Genomic DNA, 19,771 nt, shown 5'->3' with positions numbered 1-19,771 from the left:
TGCTTTCTCCGCGATGAGTTTCTTGGGGCAAAAAAGGAAAAAAAAAAAAACAAAAAAAAACAGGAGGGTTGGGCCGGGGGGGACCCAGACGCCCCCCGGCCCCGCTCCCTCCCGCTCACCTTGGCGGCCGCCACCTCCTTGCGCGTCCCCGAGAGCCGGACGACGGCGAACGCGTCCGCGCCGGCCCGGGGCTCGCGCTCGCAGAGGATTTTGGCCCCCGAGCTGCGGCAGATGCCCCGCACGGTTTCGCCGCCCCGGCCTGCGGAGAGAGAGACGAGAGAGAGCGACGGCTCCGGGGAAAACGCGGCAGAGCCCACCCGGGTGAGCGCGAGCCGGGAATCGCGCGGCGGCGGCTCCGGCGCCGGTACCGATGATCCTGCCGACGGCTCGCCGCGGCACGCGCAGCCGCTCCGACGCCGGCGCGCTCTCCGTCACCGCGCGCCGCAGGGCGGCTTCGGCGCGGCAGATTTGGACGGGGGAACCCGAAATCAGCAGCGTCGTCTCCTCGCCCTCCTCATCCTCCTCCTCCTCCACTTCCACGCGAGCTCCCGTCTCCTGCCGGAGCTGCGGGGCGCGGGGGTGACGGGGCGAGGCGGACTCCCGCCGCCACCGGGCGCCGGTTACCGGCAGCCCCGGCCCCGCGCCCCCCTCCCCACCTTCCTGATGGCGGCTCCCTTCCGCCCGATGATGGATTTGACGGCCGCCCGCGGCACGCGCATCTCCGTCTCCAGCTCCTCGTCCCCCGCGAAGGCCGGCCGCTCCTCTGCCGGGAAGGAAACTCAGCACCGGGCGCGGCGGCACCGGGATGGGGTGGGGGGGGCGGGGGGGGGGGGAGACACCCACCCCGGTTCTCCCGGTAGCGGCGGTACAGGACGTAGAGCACGGCGGCGCCGGCCGGGATCCCCAGCGCCAGGGCGATTTTCTGCAGAGTGGTCAGGCCGCTCCGGTAGCCCCGCTCCGCCGCCATCGCCCCGCTGGGGGGCGGGGAGGCGTTACCGGAGCCGGAGGCGTCGTTACCGGAGCCGGAGGCGTCGTTACCGGAGCCGATCCTCACGGCCGGGCCGCGGCGCGGGGGCAAGGCCCAACCCCACGGCACCGGGGCTCCCTCCCGCCCGCTGCCGACAGCTCGGACGACCGCGGGGTAAGGCGACCGGTCCCGGTTCCGTGCCCCGATCCCAGGCCGGTCCCGGTCGAGGAGCCGCCCCCACCGGTTGGCACCAGGCCCCGCCGCCCTCCCGGGCGCGGCCTCCCGTTACCCGCGGAGCCCGAGCCCCGGCGCTGCCCCCACGCCCCGGCGCTGCCCCCACCCCCCGGCCCCAAAACCGCCCCCCCCCCCTCCCCGGGCCGCGACCGGACGCCCCGGCCGCAGCCTCACCCGCCGCCCGTCGCGCCGCCGCCGCTCACGCGCCCGGCCGCCGCCGGCCCCGCCCCCTCGGCCTCCTCCCAGCCAATCGGAGCGCCGCTCCTCTCCTCCCCGCCAATCACCGCGGCGCCCGCCTTTGGGAATAAAGCGGCAAATCCGCTCCGCGCGGCCCGAGGCAGGAGCCAATCAGCGAGCGGCGCGGGGGTGGGCGCCCGCCCCTCCCCGAGCCTTGAGTGACGGGTTGGGCTCCGCCGTGTCCCGCGTGGCGTGGCCGTGGGGGGGGGGGGGGGGGGGTCTCCCCGTGACGGAACCCACGGACGCGCCGTCCCCCGGGAAACGTCTTTATTGCCCCTCGGTACAGCCGCGGCGCGGGCCCCCGGCACCTGCCCCGCGTGGGGGGGGGGGGCGCCCCACGCGTGTCCGCAGACCGCGGAGCGGCCGAGCCCCCGCCGCGGGCCCGGGGAAGGCCGAGCTGCTGCGCTCCGCGGGGCGGCGGCAGCCGCGGGTGACGGAGCCTCGCCGGGTGCTCCACGGCGTGTCAGGGGGTGGGTGCCGGCGCCCCACTCCGCGTCGCGAGTGGGCGTGGGTCGGCGGGGGGCTCGGGCTCGGGGGCGAAGAGCTCGCGGTAGAGCGGGGGGAAGGCGGCCTGCAGCACCCCGGGGTGCAGGCGCCCGAAGGCCCGCAGCTGCTCCACGTGCTGCGAGCACAGCGCCCGCAGGCGCGACGGCGGCGGCAGCTGCGCGCGGGAACACGCCTGTTACACGCGTGTCCCCGCGAGGAACGGGACGCGTGGGGGGGGGGGGGGCGGGTCACGCGCGGGGAGGGGAGGCGTGTGTCACGCACACGGAGGGGACGCGTCGCACACATGGAGGGGACACGTGGCACACGGAGGGGACACGCGTTGCACACGGAAGGGACATGAGTCAAACACGTGGAGGGGGCACGAGTCAAGCGCACGGAAGGAACGCACGCATCGCACATGGAACACGTGTTATGCACGGGAGGGGGCATGAGTCGCACGCATTGGGGGGGGGACATGTGCCACGCACATGGAAGGGACACACATGTCACACAGAGGGGACACATGCATTGCACATGGAGGGGACACACGTGTCACACACAAGGAGGGGACACACGCGTCATGCACGCAGAGGGGACACACGTGTTGCACACGGAGGGAACCCACACGTGCCGTGCACACAAAGAGGACGCGTGTGTTGCACACGGAGGGGACACACACACGTCATGCACACGGAGGGCACATGTGTGTTGCACACATAGGGAACCCGCACACGGCCCACACACGGAGGAGACACACGCGTGTGGCACACAGAGGGGACACACGTGTGTCACGCACACGGAGGGCACACGCGTGTGGCACACACGGAGGGGACACGCGTGCCACGCACCCTGCCCAGCAGCCCCTCGCGCCGGGTGCGGCGCAGCAGCACGCGGAAGGCGGCGTCCAGGCGTCCCCGCAGCCGCGCGACCTCGGCCCGGCCCTGCAGCCACGGGCGCTCTGGGGGGGGCCGGGGGGGTCAGGGACGGGGGACAGGGGGACATGGGGTGGGGGGGGACAGGGGTGGGGTGGGGGGGGACAGGGGTGGGGTGGGGGGGGACAGGGGTGGGGTGGGGGGGGACAGGGGACATGGGGACAAGGGCTGGGGGGGGACAGGGACAGGGGTGGGGGGGGGACAGGGACAGGGGACAGCCGTGGGGGGGGGACAGGGGACATGGGGACAAGGGCTGGGGGGGGACAGGGGTGGGGTGGGGGGGACAGGGACAGGGGACAGCCGTGGGGGGGGGACAGGGGACATGGGGACAAGGGCTGGGGGGGGACAGGGGTGGGGTGGGGGGCACAGGGACAGGGGACAGCCGTGGGGGGGGGACAGGGGTGGGGTGGGGGGCACAGGGACAGGGGACAGCGGTGGGGGGGGGACAGGGGACATGGGGACAAGGGCTGGGGGGGGACAGGACGGGGACAGGGGTGGGGTGGGGGGGACAGGGACAGGGGACATGGGACAAGGGCTGGGGGGGGACAGGGGTGGGGTGGGGGGGACAGGGACAGGGGACAGAGGTGGGGGGGGACAGGGGACATGGGGACAAGGGCTGGGGGGGGATAGGGGTGGGGTGGGGGGGGACAGGGACAGGGGACAGCCGTGGGGGGGGGACAGGACGGGGACAGGGGTGGGGTGGGGGGGACAGGGACAGGGGACAGCCGTGGGGGGGGGGACAGGACGGGGACAGGGGTGGGGTGGGGGGGACAGGGACAGGGGACAGCGGTGGGGGGGGACAGGGGTGGGGTGGGGGGGGACAGGGACAGGGGACAGAGGTGGGGGGGGACAGGGGACATGGGGACAAGGGCTGGGGGGGGACAGGGGACAGCGGTGGGGGGGGACAGGGGTGGGGTGGGGGGGGACAGGGACAGGGGACAGCCGTGGGGGGGGGACAGGGGACATGGGGACAAGGGCTGGGGGGGACAGGATGGGGACAGGGGTGGGGTGGGGGGGACAGGGACTGGGGACATGGGGACAAGGGCGGGGGGGGGACAGGGGTGGGGTGGGGGGGGACAGGGACAGGGGACAGCGGTGGGGGGGGTCAGGGGACATGGGGACAAGGGCTGGGGGGGACAGGACGGGGACAGGGGTGGGGTGGGGGGGACAGGGACTGGGGACATGGGGACAAGGGCGGGGGGGGACAGGGGTGGGGTGGGGGGCACAGGGACAGGGGACAGCCGTGGGGGGGGTCAGGGACATGGGGACAAGGGCTGGGGGGGACAGGACGGGGACAGGGGTGGGGTGGGGGGGACAGGGACAGGGGACATGGGGACAAGGGCGGGGGGGGACAGGGGTGGGGTGGGGGGGGACAGGGACAGGGGACAGCGGTGGGGGGGGACAGGGGACATGGGGACAAGGGGTGGGGGGGGGACAGGGACAGGGGACAGCGGTGGGGGGGGACAGGGACTGGGGACATGGGGACAATGGGCGGGGGGGACAGGGGTGGGGTGGGGGGGGACGGGGGACATGGGGACAAGGGCGGGGGGGGACAGGGGACAGGGGGACAAGGGCTGGGGGGGGACAGGGGTGGGGTGGGGGGGGGACAGGGACAGGGGACAGCCGTGGGGGGGGGACAGGGGACATGGGGACAAGGGCTGGGGGGGACAGGGACAGGGGACAAGGGCGGGGGGGGACAGGGGTGGGGTGGGGGGGCGGGGACAGGGGACATGGGGACAAGGGTGGGGGGGACAGGGGTGGGGTGGGGGGGACAGGGACAGGGGACATGGGGACAAGGGCGGGGGGGGGAACGGGTCGGGGCCAGGGATGGGCTGGGATGGGGATGGGGCCGGGCACACGGGCGGGGGCACAGCTGGGGCCGGGGGGTGCCCGCGGGGGGCGGGGGTGCCCCCCGGCCCTCACCGGCGTCGACGAGGACGATGGCGCAGAGGAAGGCCAGCTCGCCCTCCGACAGCTGCAGCGCGCACAGGCTGGCCGCCAAGTCGAAGATGGAGCCCACCAGCTGCTGGCAGCCTGGGGGGGGGGGACACTCGTGTCACCGCGTGTCCCCCCACACGTGTCCCACCCCCCCCCCCGGTGTCCCCCCCCCCGGCGCCCCCGCCCTACCCAGCGCCCCGAAGAGCTCGGCGCCGGCGTACTTCCCCTCGAAGAGGACGGTGCGGCTCTCGGGGTCGAAGGCCCGGCTCATCCGCAGCAGCACCACCTCCATGACGCCTGCGGGACACGAGGGGGTGACACGGGGTGGGGTGGGGGGGACGGGGACACGAGGGACACGGGGGGGGTGCCGCGCGTACCGGATTTGAGGAGGACGATCTGGTCGTTCCGGCCGAGCTCCAGGAAACCCCGCAGGCGCTTGGCGAACTCCACCACGTGCTGGGCGGCCTCGGCGATGGCCCCGGCGCAGCGCTGCCACATCTCCGCCATCGGCTGGGGACGTGCCGGCGTCACCCCCCCCGGCCCCCAGCGCGTCCCCGCATCCCGCGAGGATGGCCCCAGATCCCCAGAACGACCCCAAAACCCAGGAGAACGTCCCCAAAACCCGGGAGAACGTTCCCAAAACCCAGGAGAACGACCCCAAAACCCAGGAGAACAATCCCAAAACCCAGGAGAACGTTCCCAAAACCCAGGAGAACGTCCCCAAAACCCGGGAGAACGTCCCCAAAACCCGGGAGAACGACCCCAAAACCCGGGAGAACGTTCCCAAAACCCGGGAGAACGACCCCAAAACCCAGGAGAACGTTCCCAAAACCCAGGAGAACGACCCCAAAACCCGGGAGAACGACCCCAAAACCCGGGAGAACGACCCCAAAACCCAGGAGAACGTTCCCAAAACCCAGGAGAACAATCCCAAAACCCAGGAGAACGTCCCCAAAACCCAGGAGAACGACCCCAAAACCCAGGAGAACGACCCCAAAACCCAGGAGAACGTTCCCAAAACCCAGGAGAACGACCCCAAAACCTGGGAGAACGACCCCAAAACCCAGGAGAACGTTCCCAAAACCCGGGAGAACGTTCCCAAAACCCAGGAGAACGTTCCAAAACCCGGGAGAACGATCCCAAAACCCGGGAGAACGACCCCAAAACCCAGGAGAACGTCCCCAAAACCCGGGAGAACGACCCCAAAACCCAGGAGAACGACCCCAAAACCCAGGAGAACGACCCCAAAACCCAGGAGAACGTTCCCAAAACCCAGGAGAACGACCCCAAAACCCAGGAGAACGTCCCCAAAACCCGGGAGAACGACCCCAAAACCCAGGAGAACGACCCCAAAACCCTGGAGAATGACCCCAAAACCCGGGAGAACGTCCCCAAAACCCGGGAGAACGACCCCAAAACCCAGGAGAACGTCCCCAAAACCCGGGAGAATGTCCCCAAACCCAGGAGAATGTCCCCAAAAACCATGAGAATGTCCCCAAACCCCCCCCCAAAATTGTCCCCAAAATCCTGAGAACGTCCCCAAACCCCCCAGAATGTCCCCAAAATCACCGAGGACGTCCCCAAACCCCCAAGGATGTCCCAAACCCCGGAGAACGTCCCCAAACCCCTTGAGATCGTCCCCAAACCCCTAAAAAGTCCCCAAGCCCCCTGAGAATGTCCCAAAACCCAGAATGTCCCCAAAACTCATGAGAATGTCCCTAAACGCCCCCAAGATTGTCCCCAAAATCACCGAGAACGTCCCCAAACCTGCTGAACGTGTCCCCAAATGCCAAGAATGTCCCCAAACCTCTCAAGAATGTCCCCAAACCCCATGAGAATGTCCCCAAACCTCCAAGAACGTCCCCCAACCCCTGAAAACGTCCCCAAAATGCTTCAGAACGTCCCCGAACCCCTTGAGATCGTCCCCAAACCCGTGAGAACGTCCCCAAAACCCAGGAGAACGTCCCCAAAAACCATGAGAATGTCCCTAAACCCCCCCAAGATTGTCCCCAAAATCCTGAGAACGTCCCCAAATCCCCCAGAATGTCCCCAAACGCCAAGAATGTCCTCAAACCCCCTGAGATCGTCCCCAAACCCCTAAAAAGTCCCCAAAACCCAGGAGAACGTCCCCAAAACCCATGAGAATGTCCCCGAAACCCATTAGAACGTCCCCAAAAACCATGAGAACGTCCCCAAACCCATGAGAACGTCCCCAAACCCATGAGAACGTCCCCAAAACCCAGGAGAACGTCCCCAAAACCCAGGAGAATGTCCCCAAACCCATGAGAACGTCCCCAAACCCATGAGAACGTCCCCAAAACCCAGGAGAATGTCCCCAAAACCCATGAGAATGTCCCCAAACCCATGAGAACGTCCCCAAAACCCATGAGAACGTCCCCAAACCCAGGAGAACGTCCCCAAAACCCATGAGAACGTCCCCAAAAACCATGAGAACATCCCCAAACCCATGAGAATGTCCCCAAACCCATGAGAACGTCCCAAACCCATGAGAACGTCCCCAAAACCCATGAGAACGTCCCCAAACCCAGGAGAACGTCCCCAAAACCCAGGAGAACATCCCCAAAAACCATGAGAACATCCCCAAACCCATGAGAATGTCCCCAAAAACCATGAGAATGTCTCCAAAAACCATGAGAACGTCCCCAAACCCATGAGAATGTCCCCAAAAACCATGAAAATGTCCCCAAACCCAGGAGAATGTCCCCAAACCCAGGAGAATGTCCCCAAAACCCATTAGAACGTCCCGAAACCCATGAGAATGTCCCCAAACCCATGAGAACGTCCCCAAAAACCATGAGAACGTCCCCAAACCCCCAGAATGTCCCCAAAATCACCGAGGACGTCCCCAAAACCCAAGGATGTTCCAAACCGCCGAGAACGTCCCCAAACCCCTTGAGATCGTCCCCAAACCCCTAAAAAGTCCCCAAGCCCCCTGAGAATGTCCCCAAAACCAGGGAGAACGTCCCCAAACCCCTGAGAACGTCCCCAAAAACCATGAGAATGTCCCTAAACGCCACCAAGATTGTCCCCAAAATCCTGAGAACGTCCCCAAATCCCCCAGAATGTCCCCAAACGCCAAGAATGTCCTCAAACCCCCTGAGATCGTCCCCAAACCCCTAAAAAGTCCCCAAAACCCAGGAGAACGTCCCCAAAACCCATGAGAATGTCCCCAAATCCATGAGAATGTCCCCAAACCCATTAGAATGTCCCCGAAACCCATTAGAACGTCCCCAAAAACCATGAGAACGTCCCCAAACCGATGAGAATGTCCCCAAACCCCTAAAAAGTCCCCAAAACTCATGAGATCGTCCCCAAACCCATGAGAATGTCCCCAAAAACCATGAGAATGTCCCCAAACCCATTAGAATGTCCCAAAACCCAGGAGAACGTCCCCAAAACCCAGGAGAATGTCCCCAAATCCATGAGAATGTCCCCAAAACCCAGGAGAATGTCCCCAAAAACCATGAAAATGTCCCCAAACCCAGGAGAATGTCCCCAAAACCCATTAGAATGTCCCGAAACCCATGAGAATGTCCCCCAAAACCATGAGAATGTCCCCAAAACCCAGGAGAACGTCCCCAAACCCATGAGAACGTCCCCAAAACCATGAGAACGTCCCCAAACCCCCCAGAATGTCCCCAAAATCACCGAGGACGTCCCCAAAACCCAAGGATGTCCCAAACTGCCGAGAACGTCCCCAAACCCCTTGAGATCGTCCCCAAACCCCTAAAAAGTCCCCAAGCCCCCTGAGAATGTCCCCAAAACCAGGGAGAACGTCCCCAAACCCCTGAGAACGTCCCCAAAAACCATGAGAATGTCCCTAAACCCCACCAAGATTGTCCCCAAAATCCTGAGAACGTCCCCAAATCCCCCAGAAAATGTCCCCAAACGCCAAGAATGTCCTCAAACCCCCTGAGATCGTCCCCAAACCCCTAAAAAGTCCCCAAAACCCAGGAGAACGTCCTCAAACCCATGAGAATGTCCCCAAACCCATTAGAATGTCCCCGAAACCCATTAGAACGTCCCCAAAAACCATGAGAACGTCCCCAAACCGATGAGAATGTCCCCAAACCCCTAAAAAGTCCCCAAAACTCATGAGATCGTCCCCAAACCCATGAGAATGTCCCCAAAAACCATGAGAATGTCCCCAAACCCATTAGAATGTCCCCAAAACCCAGGAGAATGTCCCCAAAACCCAGGAGAACGTCCCCAAACCCATGAGAATGTCCCCAAACCCATGAGAACGTCCCAAAACTCATGAGATCGTCCCCAAACCCATGAGAATGTCCCCAAAAACCATGAGAATGTCCCCAAACCCATTAGAATGTCCCCAAAACCAAGGAGAACGTCCCCAAAACCCAGGAGAACGTCCCCAAAACCCAGGAGAATGTCCCCAAAACCCAGGAGAACGTCCCAAAACCCAGGAGAATGTCCCCAAATCCATGAGAATGTCCCCAAAACCCAGGAGAATGTCCCCAAAAACCATGAAAATGTCCCCAAACCCAGGAGAATGTCCCCAAAACCCATTAGAACGTCCCGAAACCCATGAGAATGTCCCCCAAAACCATGAGAATGTCCCCAAAACCCAGGAGAAGGTCCCCAAACCCATGAGAACGTCCTGAAACCCATGAGAATGTCCCCCAAACCCAGGAGAACGTCCCCAAAAACCATGAGAACGTCCCCAAACCCCCCAGAATGTCCCCAAAATCACCGAGGACGTCCCCAAAACCCAAGGATGTCCCAAGCCCCCGAGAACGTCCCCAAACCCCTTGAGATCGTCCCCAAACCCCTAAAAAGTCCCCAAGCCCCCTGAGAATGTCCCCAAAACCCAGGAGAACGTCCCCAAGCCCCCCGCCGCCCCCCCCGGCTCTCGGCGTCGTGTGGGTGCCTGCGTGTCCCCCCGCGTCCCCCCGCGTCCCGCCGGGCGCACCTTGCCCTGGTAGGCGCGCGTCTCCTCCCCGGAGAAGGTGTCCCCGCGGCGGGGGCGCGGCGGGCAGGACGCGCGGCCGGCCTGCAGCACGCTCTGCGTCAGCAGCTCTGCGGGGAGCACCCACGGGTGACGGGGCCACCTCCCGCCACCCAGCACCCACGGGGGACAGGGGACAACTCTCATGGCCACCCAGCACCCACGGGTGATGGGGATGGGACCCAGCACCCACGGGGGACAGGGACACCACCCAGCACCCACGGGGGACAGGGACAGGTACCACCGCCACCAAGAACCCACTGGTGACGGGGACAAGTCCCAGCACCCACGGGGGACAGGGGACAGCTCTCATGGCCACCCAGCACCCACAGGTGACGGGGCCACCTCCTGCCACCCAGCACCCACGGGGGACAGGGACAGGTGCCACCGCCACCGAGAACCCACCGGTGACGGGGACAAGTCCCAGCACCCAGCACCCACGGGGGACAGGGGACAGCTCTCATGGCCACCCAGCACCCACGGGAGACAGGGACACCACCCAGCACCCACGCAGGATGGGGACAGCTCCCACTACTGAGCACTCGTGGGTGACGGGGCCACCTCCCGCCACCCAGCACCCACGGGGGACAGGGACACCACCCAGCACCCACGCAGGATGGGGACAGCTCCCACTACTGAGCACTCGTGGGTGACGGGGCCACCTCCCGCCACCCAGCACCCACGGGGGACAGGGACAGGTGCCACCGCCACCGAGAACCCACTGGTGACGGGGACAAGTCCCAGCACTCAGCACCCACGGGGGACAGGGACACCACCCAGCACCCACGGGGCATGGGGACAGCTCCCACTACTGAGCACCCGTGGGTGATTGCGCCAGGTCCACCACCAAGCCCAAGCACCCACGGGTGACAGGGACAGGTGCCACTGCCACCAAAAAACCCACGGGTGACAGGGACAGCTCCCACCACTGAGCACCCACGGGGGACAGGGACAGGTGCCACTGCCATCCAGCACCCACGGGTGACCGGGAAGAGGTCCCCCCGCAACTGAGCACCCGTGGGTGACAGGGACAGCTTCCACCCCCACCCAGCCCCCACGGGTGACAGACCCACCCCCACCCACGGGTGACATGTCCCACCCCCACACAGGCCCCACAGGTGACAGCCCCCCCTCCCACCCACGGGTGACAGGTCCAACCCCCCACACAGCCCCACGGGTGACAGACCCACCCCCACCCACGAGTGACAGGTCCCACACCCACGGGTTACAGCTCCCACCCCTAACCAGCCCCCACGGGTGACAGACCCATCCCCACCCACGGGTGACAGCTCCCACTGCCACCCACCCCCCACGGGCGACAGACTCACCGAGCACCCACGGGTGACAGCTCCCACCCCTACCCACCCCCCACGGGTGACAGCCCCACCCCCACCCACGGGTGACAGGTCCCACACCCACGGGTTACAGCTCCCACCCCTAACCAGCCCCCACGGGTGACAGACCCACCCCCACGGGTGACAGACTCACACCCACCCACGGGTGACAGACCCATCCCCACCCACCCCCCCACGGGTGACAGACTCACCGAGCACCCACGGGTGACAGACCCACCCACACCCACGGGTGACAGGTCCCACCACCACCCAGCCCCCACGGGTGACAGACCCACCCCCACGGGTGACAGACTCACACCCACGGGTGACAGCCCCACCCCACCCACGGGTGACACCCCCCCACTCACCGATCTCGGCCCCGCAGGTCGCGGGCGCCTCCAGGCAGCCCCCGTGGGTGCCCCCGTGGGTGCCCCCGCTGGGCCCGGCCCCGCCGCCGTGGGTGCCGGGGGGGGTGAGTGGGCGCCCCCGCCCCCCCGCCTGCCCCACGGCCGCCCCGCGGGGGGTCTGCGGGTGCCCCCTGCTCCAGCTGCCGCCGGGCCTCGGCCTGCAGCCGCTCCCGCTGCTGCTTGGACATGCGGCCGAACTTCACGGCTGCGGGCGGCGGGGCAGGGCACGCGTGTGACACACGCGTGACGCACGCGTGTCCGCTCGCAGCGCCGGGCCTTCGCGGCCCCACGCGCGTGCTGCCGCCACCACCCGGCCTCCCCGCCTCGGCCCTTCCTCCCCGGGGTGAACCCGGGTGTGGGGCTGGGGGGCACCCGGGTGTGGGGCAGGGGGGGCACCCAGGTGTGGGGCAGGGGGGACACCCAGGTGTGGGGCAGGGGGGGGCACCCAGGTGTGGGGCAGGGGGAGCACCCGGTTATGGGGCAGGGGGGGCACCCAGCTATGGGACAGGGGGACACCCAGTTATGGGGCAGGGGGGCACTCGGTTATGGGGCGGGGGGGCACCCGGGTGTCGGGCGGGGGGGGACCCAGGTGTGGGGCAGGGGGGCACCCGCTTATGGGGCAGGGGGGGGCACCCAGGTGTGGGGCAGGGGAGTCCACCCAGCTATGGGGCAGGGGGACATCCAGGTGTGGGGCAGGAGGGGCATCTGGTTATGGGGCAGGGGGGGCAGCCAGCTATGGGGCAGGGGGACACGCAGGTGTGGGGCAGGGGGGGCACCCAGCTGTGGGGCAGGGGGACACGCAGGTGTGGGGCAGGGGGGCACCCAGTTATGGGGCAGGGGGGCACCCAGGTGTGGGGATTGGGGGGCACCCAGGTGCGGGGTGGGAGACGCAGCCAGGCCCGTGACCGCGCGCAGACGTGGGGCGCGGGGCGTGGGTGGCGCGGGGCGCGGTGGGGCGCCGTGGGGCGCGGTGGGGCGCGGGCACCCACCGGCGCGGGACATGCCGAGGCGCAGGCACTTCTGCAGGCGGCAGTGCGCGCAGCGCGTGCGGCTGGCGCGGTCGATGGCGCAGTTCTGCTGGCGGCTGCAGGCCGGGCCGGGCCCCCCGCCGCTGGCTGCGCCGGAAAAAGCCCTGCGCCGGGGGTCACCCCGCCCCACGGCGCCCCAACACCCACCCACGGCGCCCCACGGCACCCTGACACCCCAACACCCACCCATGGCACCCCAACACCCACCCCCACGGCACCCCACGGCACCCTGACACCCCAACACCCACCCCACGGCACCCCAACACCCACCCACACGACCCTGACACCCCAAAACCCACTCATGCCACCCTGACACCCCAACACCCACCCACGGCATCCCACGGCACCCTGACACCCCAACACCCACCCACGGCACCCCAACACCCACCCACACGACCCTGACACCCCAACACCCACCCCACGGCACCCCAACACCCACCCCATGGCACCCCACGGCACCCTGACACCCCAACACCCACCCGCGCCACCCTGACACCCCAAAACCCACTCATGCCACCCTGACACCCCAACACCCACCCACAGCGCCCCAACACCCACCCCATGGCACCCCAACACCCACCCACGGCGCCCCAACACCCGCCCCACGGCGCCCCAACACCCCACCCACAGCGCCCCAACACCCACCCCACGGCGCCCCAACACCCACCCCCAGCGCCCCAACACCCACCCACGGCGCCCCAACACCCACCCACGGCACCCCAACACCCACCCACGGCGCCCCAACACCCACCCACAGCGCCCCAACACCCGCCCCACGGCGCCCCAACACCCACCCCCATGGCACCCCAACACCCACCCACGGCGCCCCAACACCCACCCCCAGCGCCCCAACACCCACCCACGGCGCCCCAACACCCACCCACGGCACCCCAACCACCCACCCACAGCGCCCCAACACCCGCCCCACGGCGCCCCAACACCCACCCCATGGCACCCCAACACCCACCCACGGCGCCCCAACACCCACCCCCAGCGCCCCAACACCCACCCACGGCGCCCCAACACCCACCCACAGCGCCCCAACACCCGCCCCACGGCGCCCCAACACCCACCCCATGGCACCCCAACACCCACCCACGGCGCCCCAACACCCACCCCCAGCGCCCCAACACCCACCCACGGCACCCCAACACCCACCCACGGCGCCCCAACACCCACCCACAGCGCCCCAACACCCGCCCCACGGCGCCCCAACACCCACCCACGGCACCCCAACACCCACCCACGGCGCCCCAACACCCACCCACGGCGCCCCAACACCCACCCACGGCACCCTGACACCCACGGCACCCCAACCTCCCCCTCCCACCAGTACCCCAGGGCACCCCAACATCCGCCCCGTGGCACCCCGTGGCACACCAACACCCCAGCACCCCTCAGGGCCCCCCCCGGCACCCCGTAGCCCCCCACGGTGCCCCAACACCCACCCCTGGCACCCCGCAGCACCCACCCGCGCCCCCCGCCCCCCCACCTTGCAGCCCTCGCAGGTGACCACGCCGTAGTGCACCCCCGAGGATTTGTCCCGCAGACCCTGCAGGGGATCACCCCCACGTGCGCTGGGGGGGCGTGGGTGCCGTCACGGGGGGCGCGTGGCCCCCGCGGGACCCCCTGTGCGCCCGTGGCCTCGCACACGCACCCGTGGCCTCGCACACGCAACCGGCACGGCAGCCATGGCCTCGCACACGCACCCGGCACGGCAGCCATGGCCTCGCACACGCACCCGGGGCCTCGCACACGCAACCGGCACGGCAGCCATGGCCTCGCACACGCAACCGGCACAGCACCCCTGGCCTCGCACACGCAACCGGCACGGCAGCCATGGCCTTGCACACGCACCCATGACCTTGCACACGCAACCGGCACGGCACCCGTGGCCTCGCACACGCAACTGGCACAGCACCCAGGGCCTCGCACACGCAACTGGCACAGCACCCAGGGCCTCGCACACGCACCCGTGGCCTCGCACACGCAACCGGCACAGCACCCCTGGCCTCGCACACGCAACCGGCACGGCAGCCGTGGCCTCGCACACGCAACTGGCACAGCAGCCATGGCTTCGCACACGCAACCGGCACGGCAGCCATGGCCTCGCACACGCACCTGTGACCTTGCACACGCAACTGGCACAGCACCCGTGACCTTGCACATGCAACCGGCACGGCAGCCATGGCCTCGCACACGCAACCGGCACAGCAGCCATGGCCTCACACACGCACCCGGGGCCTCGCACACGCAACTGGCACAGCAGCCATGGCCTCGCACACGCACCCGTGGCCTCGCACACGCAACCGGCACAGCACCCCTGGCCTCGCACACGCAACCAGCACGGCAGCCGTGGCCTCGCACACGCAACTGGCACAGCAGCCATGGCTTCGCACACGCAACCGGCACGGCAGCCATGGCCTCGCACACGCACCTGTGACCTTGCACACGCAACTGGCACAGCACCCGTGACCTTGCACATGCAACCGGCACGGCAGCCATGGCCTCGCACACGCAACCGGCACGGCAGCCATGGCCTCACACACGCACCCGGGGCCTCGCACACGCAACTGGCACAGCAGCCATGGCCTCGCACACGCACCCGTGGCCTCGCACACGCAACCGGCACAGCACCCCTGGCCTCGCACACGCAACCAGCACGGCAGCCGTGGCCTCGCACATGCAACTGGCACAGCAGCCATGGCTTCGCACACGCAACCGGCACGGCACCCGTGGCCTCGCACATGCAACCGGCACGGCAGCCATGGCCTCGCACACGCAACCGGCACGGCAGCCATGGCCTCGCACATGCACCCATGACCTTGCACACGCAACCGGCACGGCACCCGTGGCCTCGCACACGCAAGTGCCACGGCAGCCATGGCCTCGCACATGCAACTGGCACAGCACCCGGGTCCTCGCACACGCACCTGACACAGCACCCATGTCCTCGCACACGCAACCATGTCCTCACACACGCACCCAACACGGCATCCGTGGCCTCGCACACGTGCCTGGCGTGGGCTCCCGTCCCCGGTGGCACCCGCGGCCCCGAGGGTGGGGGTGCCCGGGTGCGGGGGCGCAGGGTGGGCCCCGCCGGCGCTGCCGAAACCACAGCGGCGCCGAAGCCACAACTGGGACACGGCAACACCTCGCAGGAAGGCGCCCGCCGCCACGGCACGCCACGCCACGGCACGGCACGCCACGGCCTCGCGTGACACCGGCACCGCGTGGCACGGGCACGGCACGGCACTGGCGTGACACAGGCGTGACACAGGCATGGCCCTGTGTGACACTGGTGCTGCACGGCATGGCCACCACACGCATGGCATGACACAGGTATGACATTGGCATGTCCGTGGCATGGCACAGATGACACAGGCATGACATTGGCATGGCCACGGCGTGACTATGGCACAGCCCAGCGTGGCCTCGCACGACGCTGGCACCGCGTGGAACGGCCACGGCACGGCACCAGCATGGCCATGGCGTGGCACAGGCATGACACTAGCATGGACACGCCACAGCAAGGTGTGGTCCCACGTGACGCTGGCCCAGCACGGCACGGCCACGGCACAGCACAACACGGCACCAGCACAGCACCGGTATGGCTCTAGCATGGCTGTGGCACGACAGAGCGTGGCACTGGCGTGGCACCAGTATGGCCCAGCGTGGCGCTGGCGTGGCACCAGTATGCTTGGGCACGCTCACGCAGGCTTACACACTCACACACCGCGCAGGCACGCTCGTGCACGCCCGGGGTGTCCAGCGGGGCTGGGGCACACGTGAGCACGCACACGCGTCAGTCACACACACACGTGTGCACACGCACGCACCCTCGGTTGCACGCACACGCGTGGGCACGCTCGCCTGCGTCCGTGCGCGTTTGCAAAGGCGTGCGCAAAGCTGCACACGCTTGTGCGCCCCCCTGCACGCCTCCCCACGCTTGCGGACCTTCGTCACGCTCGCACGTGTTCACGAACACGCGTGTGTGCCGGCACGCGCTCAGGCGGGCCGGCGCACGCCTGCATGCACTCACGTGTGCCCGCGCACGCTCGCGCACGCGCGCAGGCCGGCGCCCCCGCCGACCCTGGCAGCCCCACACGCGCCGGTGCGACCCCGCAGCCGCTCCCTCGCACGCGCTCTCACGCACACGCGTGTGCACCTCTCTCCCCCCCCCCCCACGCACCCCCGCGGCGCCCGAATCCGCTGGGTCGGCTGTTTTCGGGGGCGTGGGGGGCGTTGAGTCAGCCCCGCGCGGCGGCACCCGCGGCGGCACCCGCGGCGGCCGGGTGGCGGGCGCCGGCGGCTGCCAGGAAGCGCGGCTTTGGGGTGCCGGGAACACGCAGCGAGAGGCCCCCCACCCCCGCCCCGGCACCCACCGGCCGAATCGGCACCCGCCAGCACCCATGGGTGCTTCTCAGCCCCAGGGCACCCAGCAGCCGAATCGGCACCCGCCAGCACCCATGGGTGCCTCTCAGCCCCAGGGCACCCACCGGCCGAATCGGCACCCGCCAGCACCCATGGGTGCCTCTCAGCCCCAGGGGCACCCACCAGCCAAATCGGCACCCGCCAGCACCCATGGGTGCCTCTCAGCCCCAGGGCACCCACCGGCCGAATCGGCACCCGCCAGCACCCATGGGTGCCTCTCAGCCCCAGGGCACCCAGCAGCCGAATCGGCGCCCGCCAGCACCCATGGGTGCCTCTCAGCCCCAGGGGCACCCACCGGCCAAATCGGCACCCGCCAGCACCCATGGGTGCCTCTCAGCCCCAGGGCACCCAGCAGCCAAATCGGCACCCGCCAGCACCCATGGGTGCCTCTCAGCCCCAGGGCACCCAGCAGCCAAATCGGCACCCACCAGCACCCATGGGTGCCTCTCAGCCCCAGGGCACCCACCGGCCAAATCAGCACCCGCCAGCACCCATGGGTGCCTCTCAGCCCCAGGGCACCCACCAGCCAAATCAGCACCCGCCAGCACCCATGGGTGCCTCTCAGCCCCAGGGCACCCACTGGCCGAATCGGCACCCGCCAGCACCCATGGGTGCCTCTCAGCCCCAGGGGCACCCAGCAGCCGAATCGGCACCCGCCAGCACCCATGGGTGCCTCTCAGCCCCAGGGCACCCAGCAGCCAAATCGGCACCCATCGGTGCCCACCAGCACCCACCATCCCCAGCAGCACCCACGGACCCCGGGGTGCGGGGGCGGGGGGAACACAGCAGCTCCCCTAATCCCCCATCTGGCGTGGCGTCACGGCAAAACACGCCAGGCCACGGGCCGACACGCCGCGACACAGAGGGGACCCGCGGGGACCCCAGCACCCAAGGGTGCCGCCTCCCCCACCCCAGTTCCCCCAGCGCCGCGGGGGGGGGGGGGGGGGCGGCGGGGGAGTGAAGCCACCTGCGTGTCCCCGCCATCCGTGTCCCCGCCATCCGTGTCCCCGCCGTCCGTGTCCCCGCCCGTGCCACCTGCGCGGCCCCGCCACATCTGAGGGGGAGCGCCCGATGCGCAGGTGCGCGGGGGGGCACCCATGGGTGCTGGGGGGGGGGTCACAGCCGGCGCTGCGGTTCTGAGGGGAACTGGGGCCGCCCGGTGCCGCTGGACACGCGGTAACGTGCAAGAACACGCGTGACCTCTCTGCTACACGCGTGCACGTCACGCTCTGTGCACGGACGCCGGGAGCCCGGTGCACGGGCCTGCAACACGGGTGCACACGCGGTAACGGGTGCGTGTCTGCAGCAACACGCCGTAACACACGTACACAGATGCCGAAGTGCGTGTACAGGCGGTTACGCAACCCTCATCACACGCATGCCCCAAAACACGCCTGCACACGCCACAACGTGCGTGGTCGTGCTGTGACATGTGCCAACACGCCAGTGCGAGCCCTAAAACACGTCTGACGCTGCAACGCACCAACACGCGTGGACCCCGCACCCCAGCAGCTCCCGGTGCTCTCACACACGCACACCTCTGGGCACGCTCGTGTGCGTGCTCCCCCGCGTGTCTGCACGCACACGCGTGCTCCCGCAGGCGTGCACGGGCACAGCCGCACGCACGCCTGCCTGCACCCCCACCACACACTCCTGTGTCCGCTGCTCAACACACGCGTGTGCGCGCATGCTCCCACCCGCTCGCACGAGTGCACAGCCATGCCTACGCGTGTGCGCACACGCACGCACACACGCACACTCGCGTGCTCCATGCTCTCGCACAGATGCACGCCCACTCCCCAGCTTGCACACGCGCGTGGATCCCCGCGTGCCCCCGCGCCCTCGCACACGCTCCGACACACTTGCGCACGTGCACGCGCACCCCTGCCTGCTCCCACGTGCTTGCACACACGTGTGCGTGCGCTCCCTCGTCCTTGCACACGCACGAGCTCTCCTGCGGGCTCCCACACGCCTGCTCTCACGTATGTCCACTCCCACGAGCTTCCACTGCTCGCACACGCGTGCGTGTGCTCCCACACCCTTGCACACACGCGTGTGCTCCCACACCTTTGCACACATACATGTGCTCCCAAATCCTTGCACACACGTGCGCGCATCCCCGCGTGCTCCCACCTGCACGCACACGCCTGACCTCGCACGCTCACCCCGGCCCGCACACACGCGTGTCCAGCCCCACGCGTGCGCTCCCGCCGGCCCCCCCCTCCCCCCGCCACCTTACAACGCTCACGCACGCGTGTGCCCCGGCCCCGCACGCGCCCGCACACGCGTGTGCCCCCCGCGCCGGGCCCTACCTCGCATGGCGGCGGCGGCGCGGGCGGCGCGGGCCGAGCGTTATAAGGGCGCGGGGCCCCCCCCGCATCCTGCCCTCCCCCCCCCGCCCCCCCCCCCCCCCCGCATCCTGCCCCCCCCCCCCCCGCCCCACGCGCTGGAAATTTCCGACTTTCCACGGCGCGGCCGGGGGGAAACTGAGGCACGGGGGGGGGGTCGGGGGGGGGGGGCGCCACCCGTGACCTCGCTGACCCCCCACGGAGCTCGAGGTGTCCCCCCCCCCGCGCCCCCAGGCACTCGTGGGGGGTCGGCGCTGCCGGGTCGTGGGGGGAGTGGAGACCCCCCCCCCCGCCGTGTCCCTCCGCGTTTCGTGTCCCACGCCCCCCCGTGTCCTGTGTCCCCCGTGTCCCCCGTGTCCCCCCGTGCCGTGTTCCCCGTCCCCCGTGTCCCCTGTCCCCCCGTGTCCCGTGTCCCCTGTGTCCCCCCGTGTCCCCTCTC

At 68.9% G+C, this 19,771-nt stretch overlaps 2 protein-coding genes across 2 annotated transcripts; both read right to left on the bottom strand.

Moving 5' to 3' along the window:
• Window positions 1–51: 51 nt before the first annotated feature.
• TDRKH (tudor and KH domain containing) lies at window positions 52–998 on the bottom strand (the record flags this gene model as incomplete). The annotated part of the gene is made up of 4 exons (XM_086771767.1): window positions 844–998; window positions 657–763; window positions 369–564; window positions 52–259 (listed from the first exon to the last, which is right to left on the bottom strand). Coding segments are annotated over exons 1-4 (635 nt in total), but the record flags the coding sequence as incomplete, so codon positions are not given.
• Window positions 999–1,901: 903 nt separating this feature from the next.
• LOC147595987 (nuclear receptor ROR-gamma-like) lies at window positions 1,902–19,364 on the bottom strand. Its single transcript, XM_086771764.1, is given in 14 exon segments — window positions 1,902–2,099; window positions 2,773–2,882; window positions 4,780–4,890; window positions 4,984–5,091; window positions 5,172–5,304; window positions 9,746–9,852; window positions 11,484–11,613; window positions 11,651–11,727; window positions 12,512–12,620; window positions 12,622–12,654; window positions 14,043–14,095; window positions 14,098–14,127; window positions 18,895–18,917; window positions 19,297–19,364. Coding segments are annotated over 14 exon segments (1,290 nt in total).
• Between the last annotated feature and the right edge of the window lie 407 nt (window positions 19,365–19,771).

This window comes from Chlamydotis macqueenii, unplaced genomic scaffold (genome assembly GCF_036417535.1).
Source record: "Chlamydotis macqueenii isolate bChlMac1 unplaced genomic scaffold, bChlMac1.mat HAP1_SCAFFOLD_86, whole genome shotgun sequence".
In the NCBI taxonomy this organism is placed as follows: Eukaryota; Metazoa; Chordata; class Aves; order Otidiformes; family Otididae; genus Chlamydotis; species Chlamydotis macqueenii.
The sequence above is the reverse complement of the archived record's forward strand: the minus strand, read 5'-3'. Positions and strand labels throughout refer to the sequence as shown.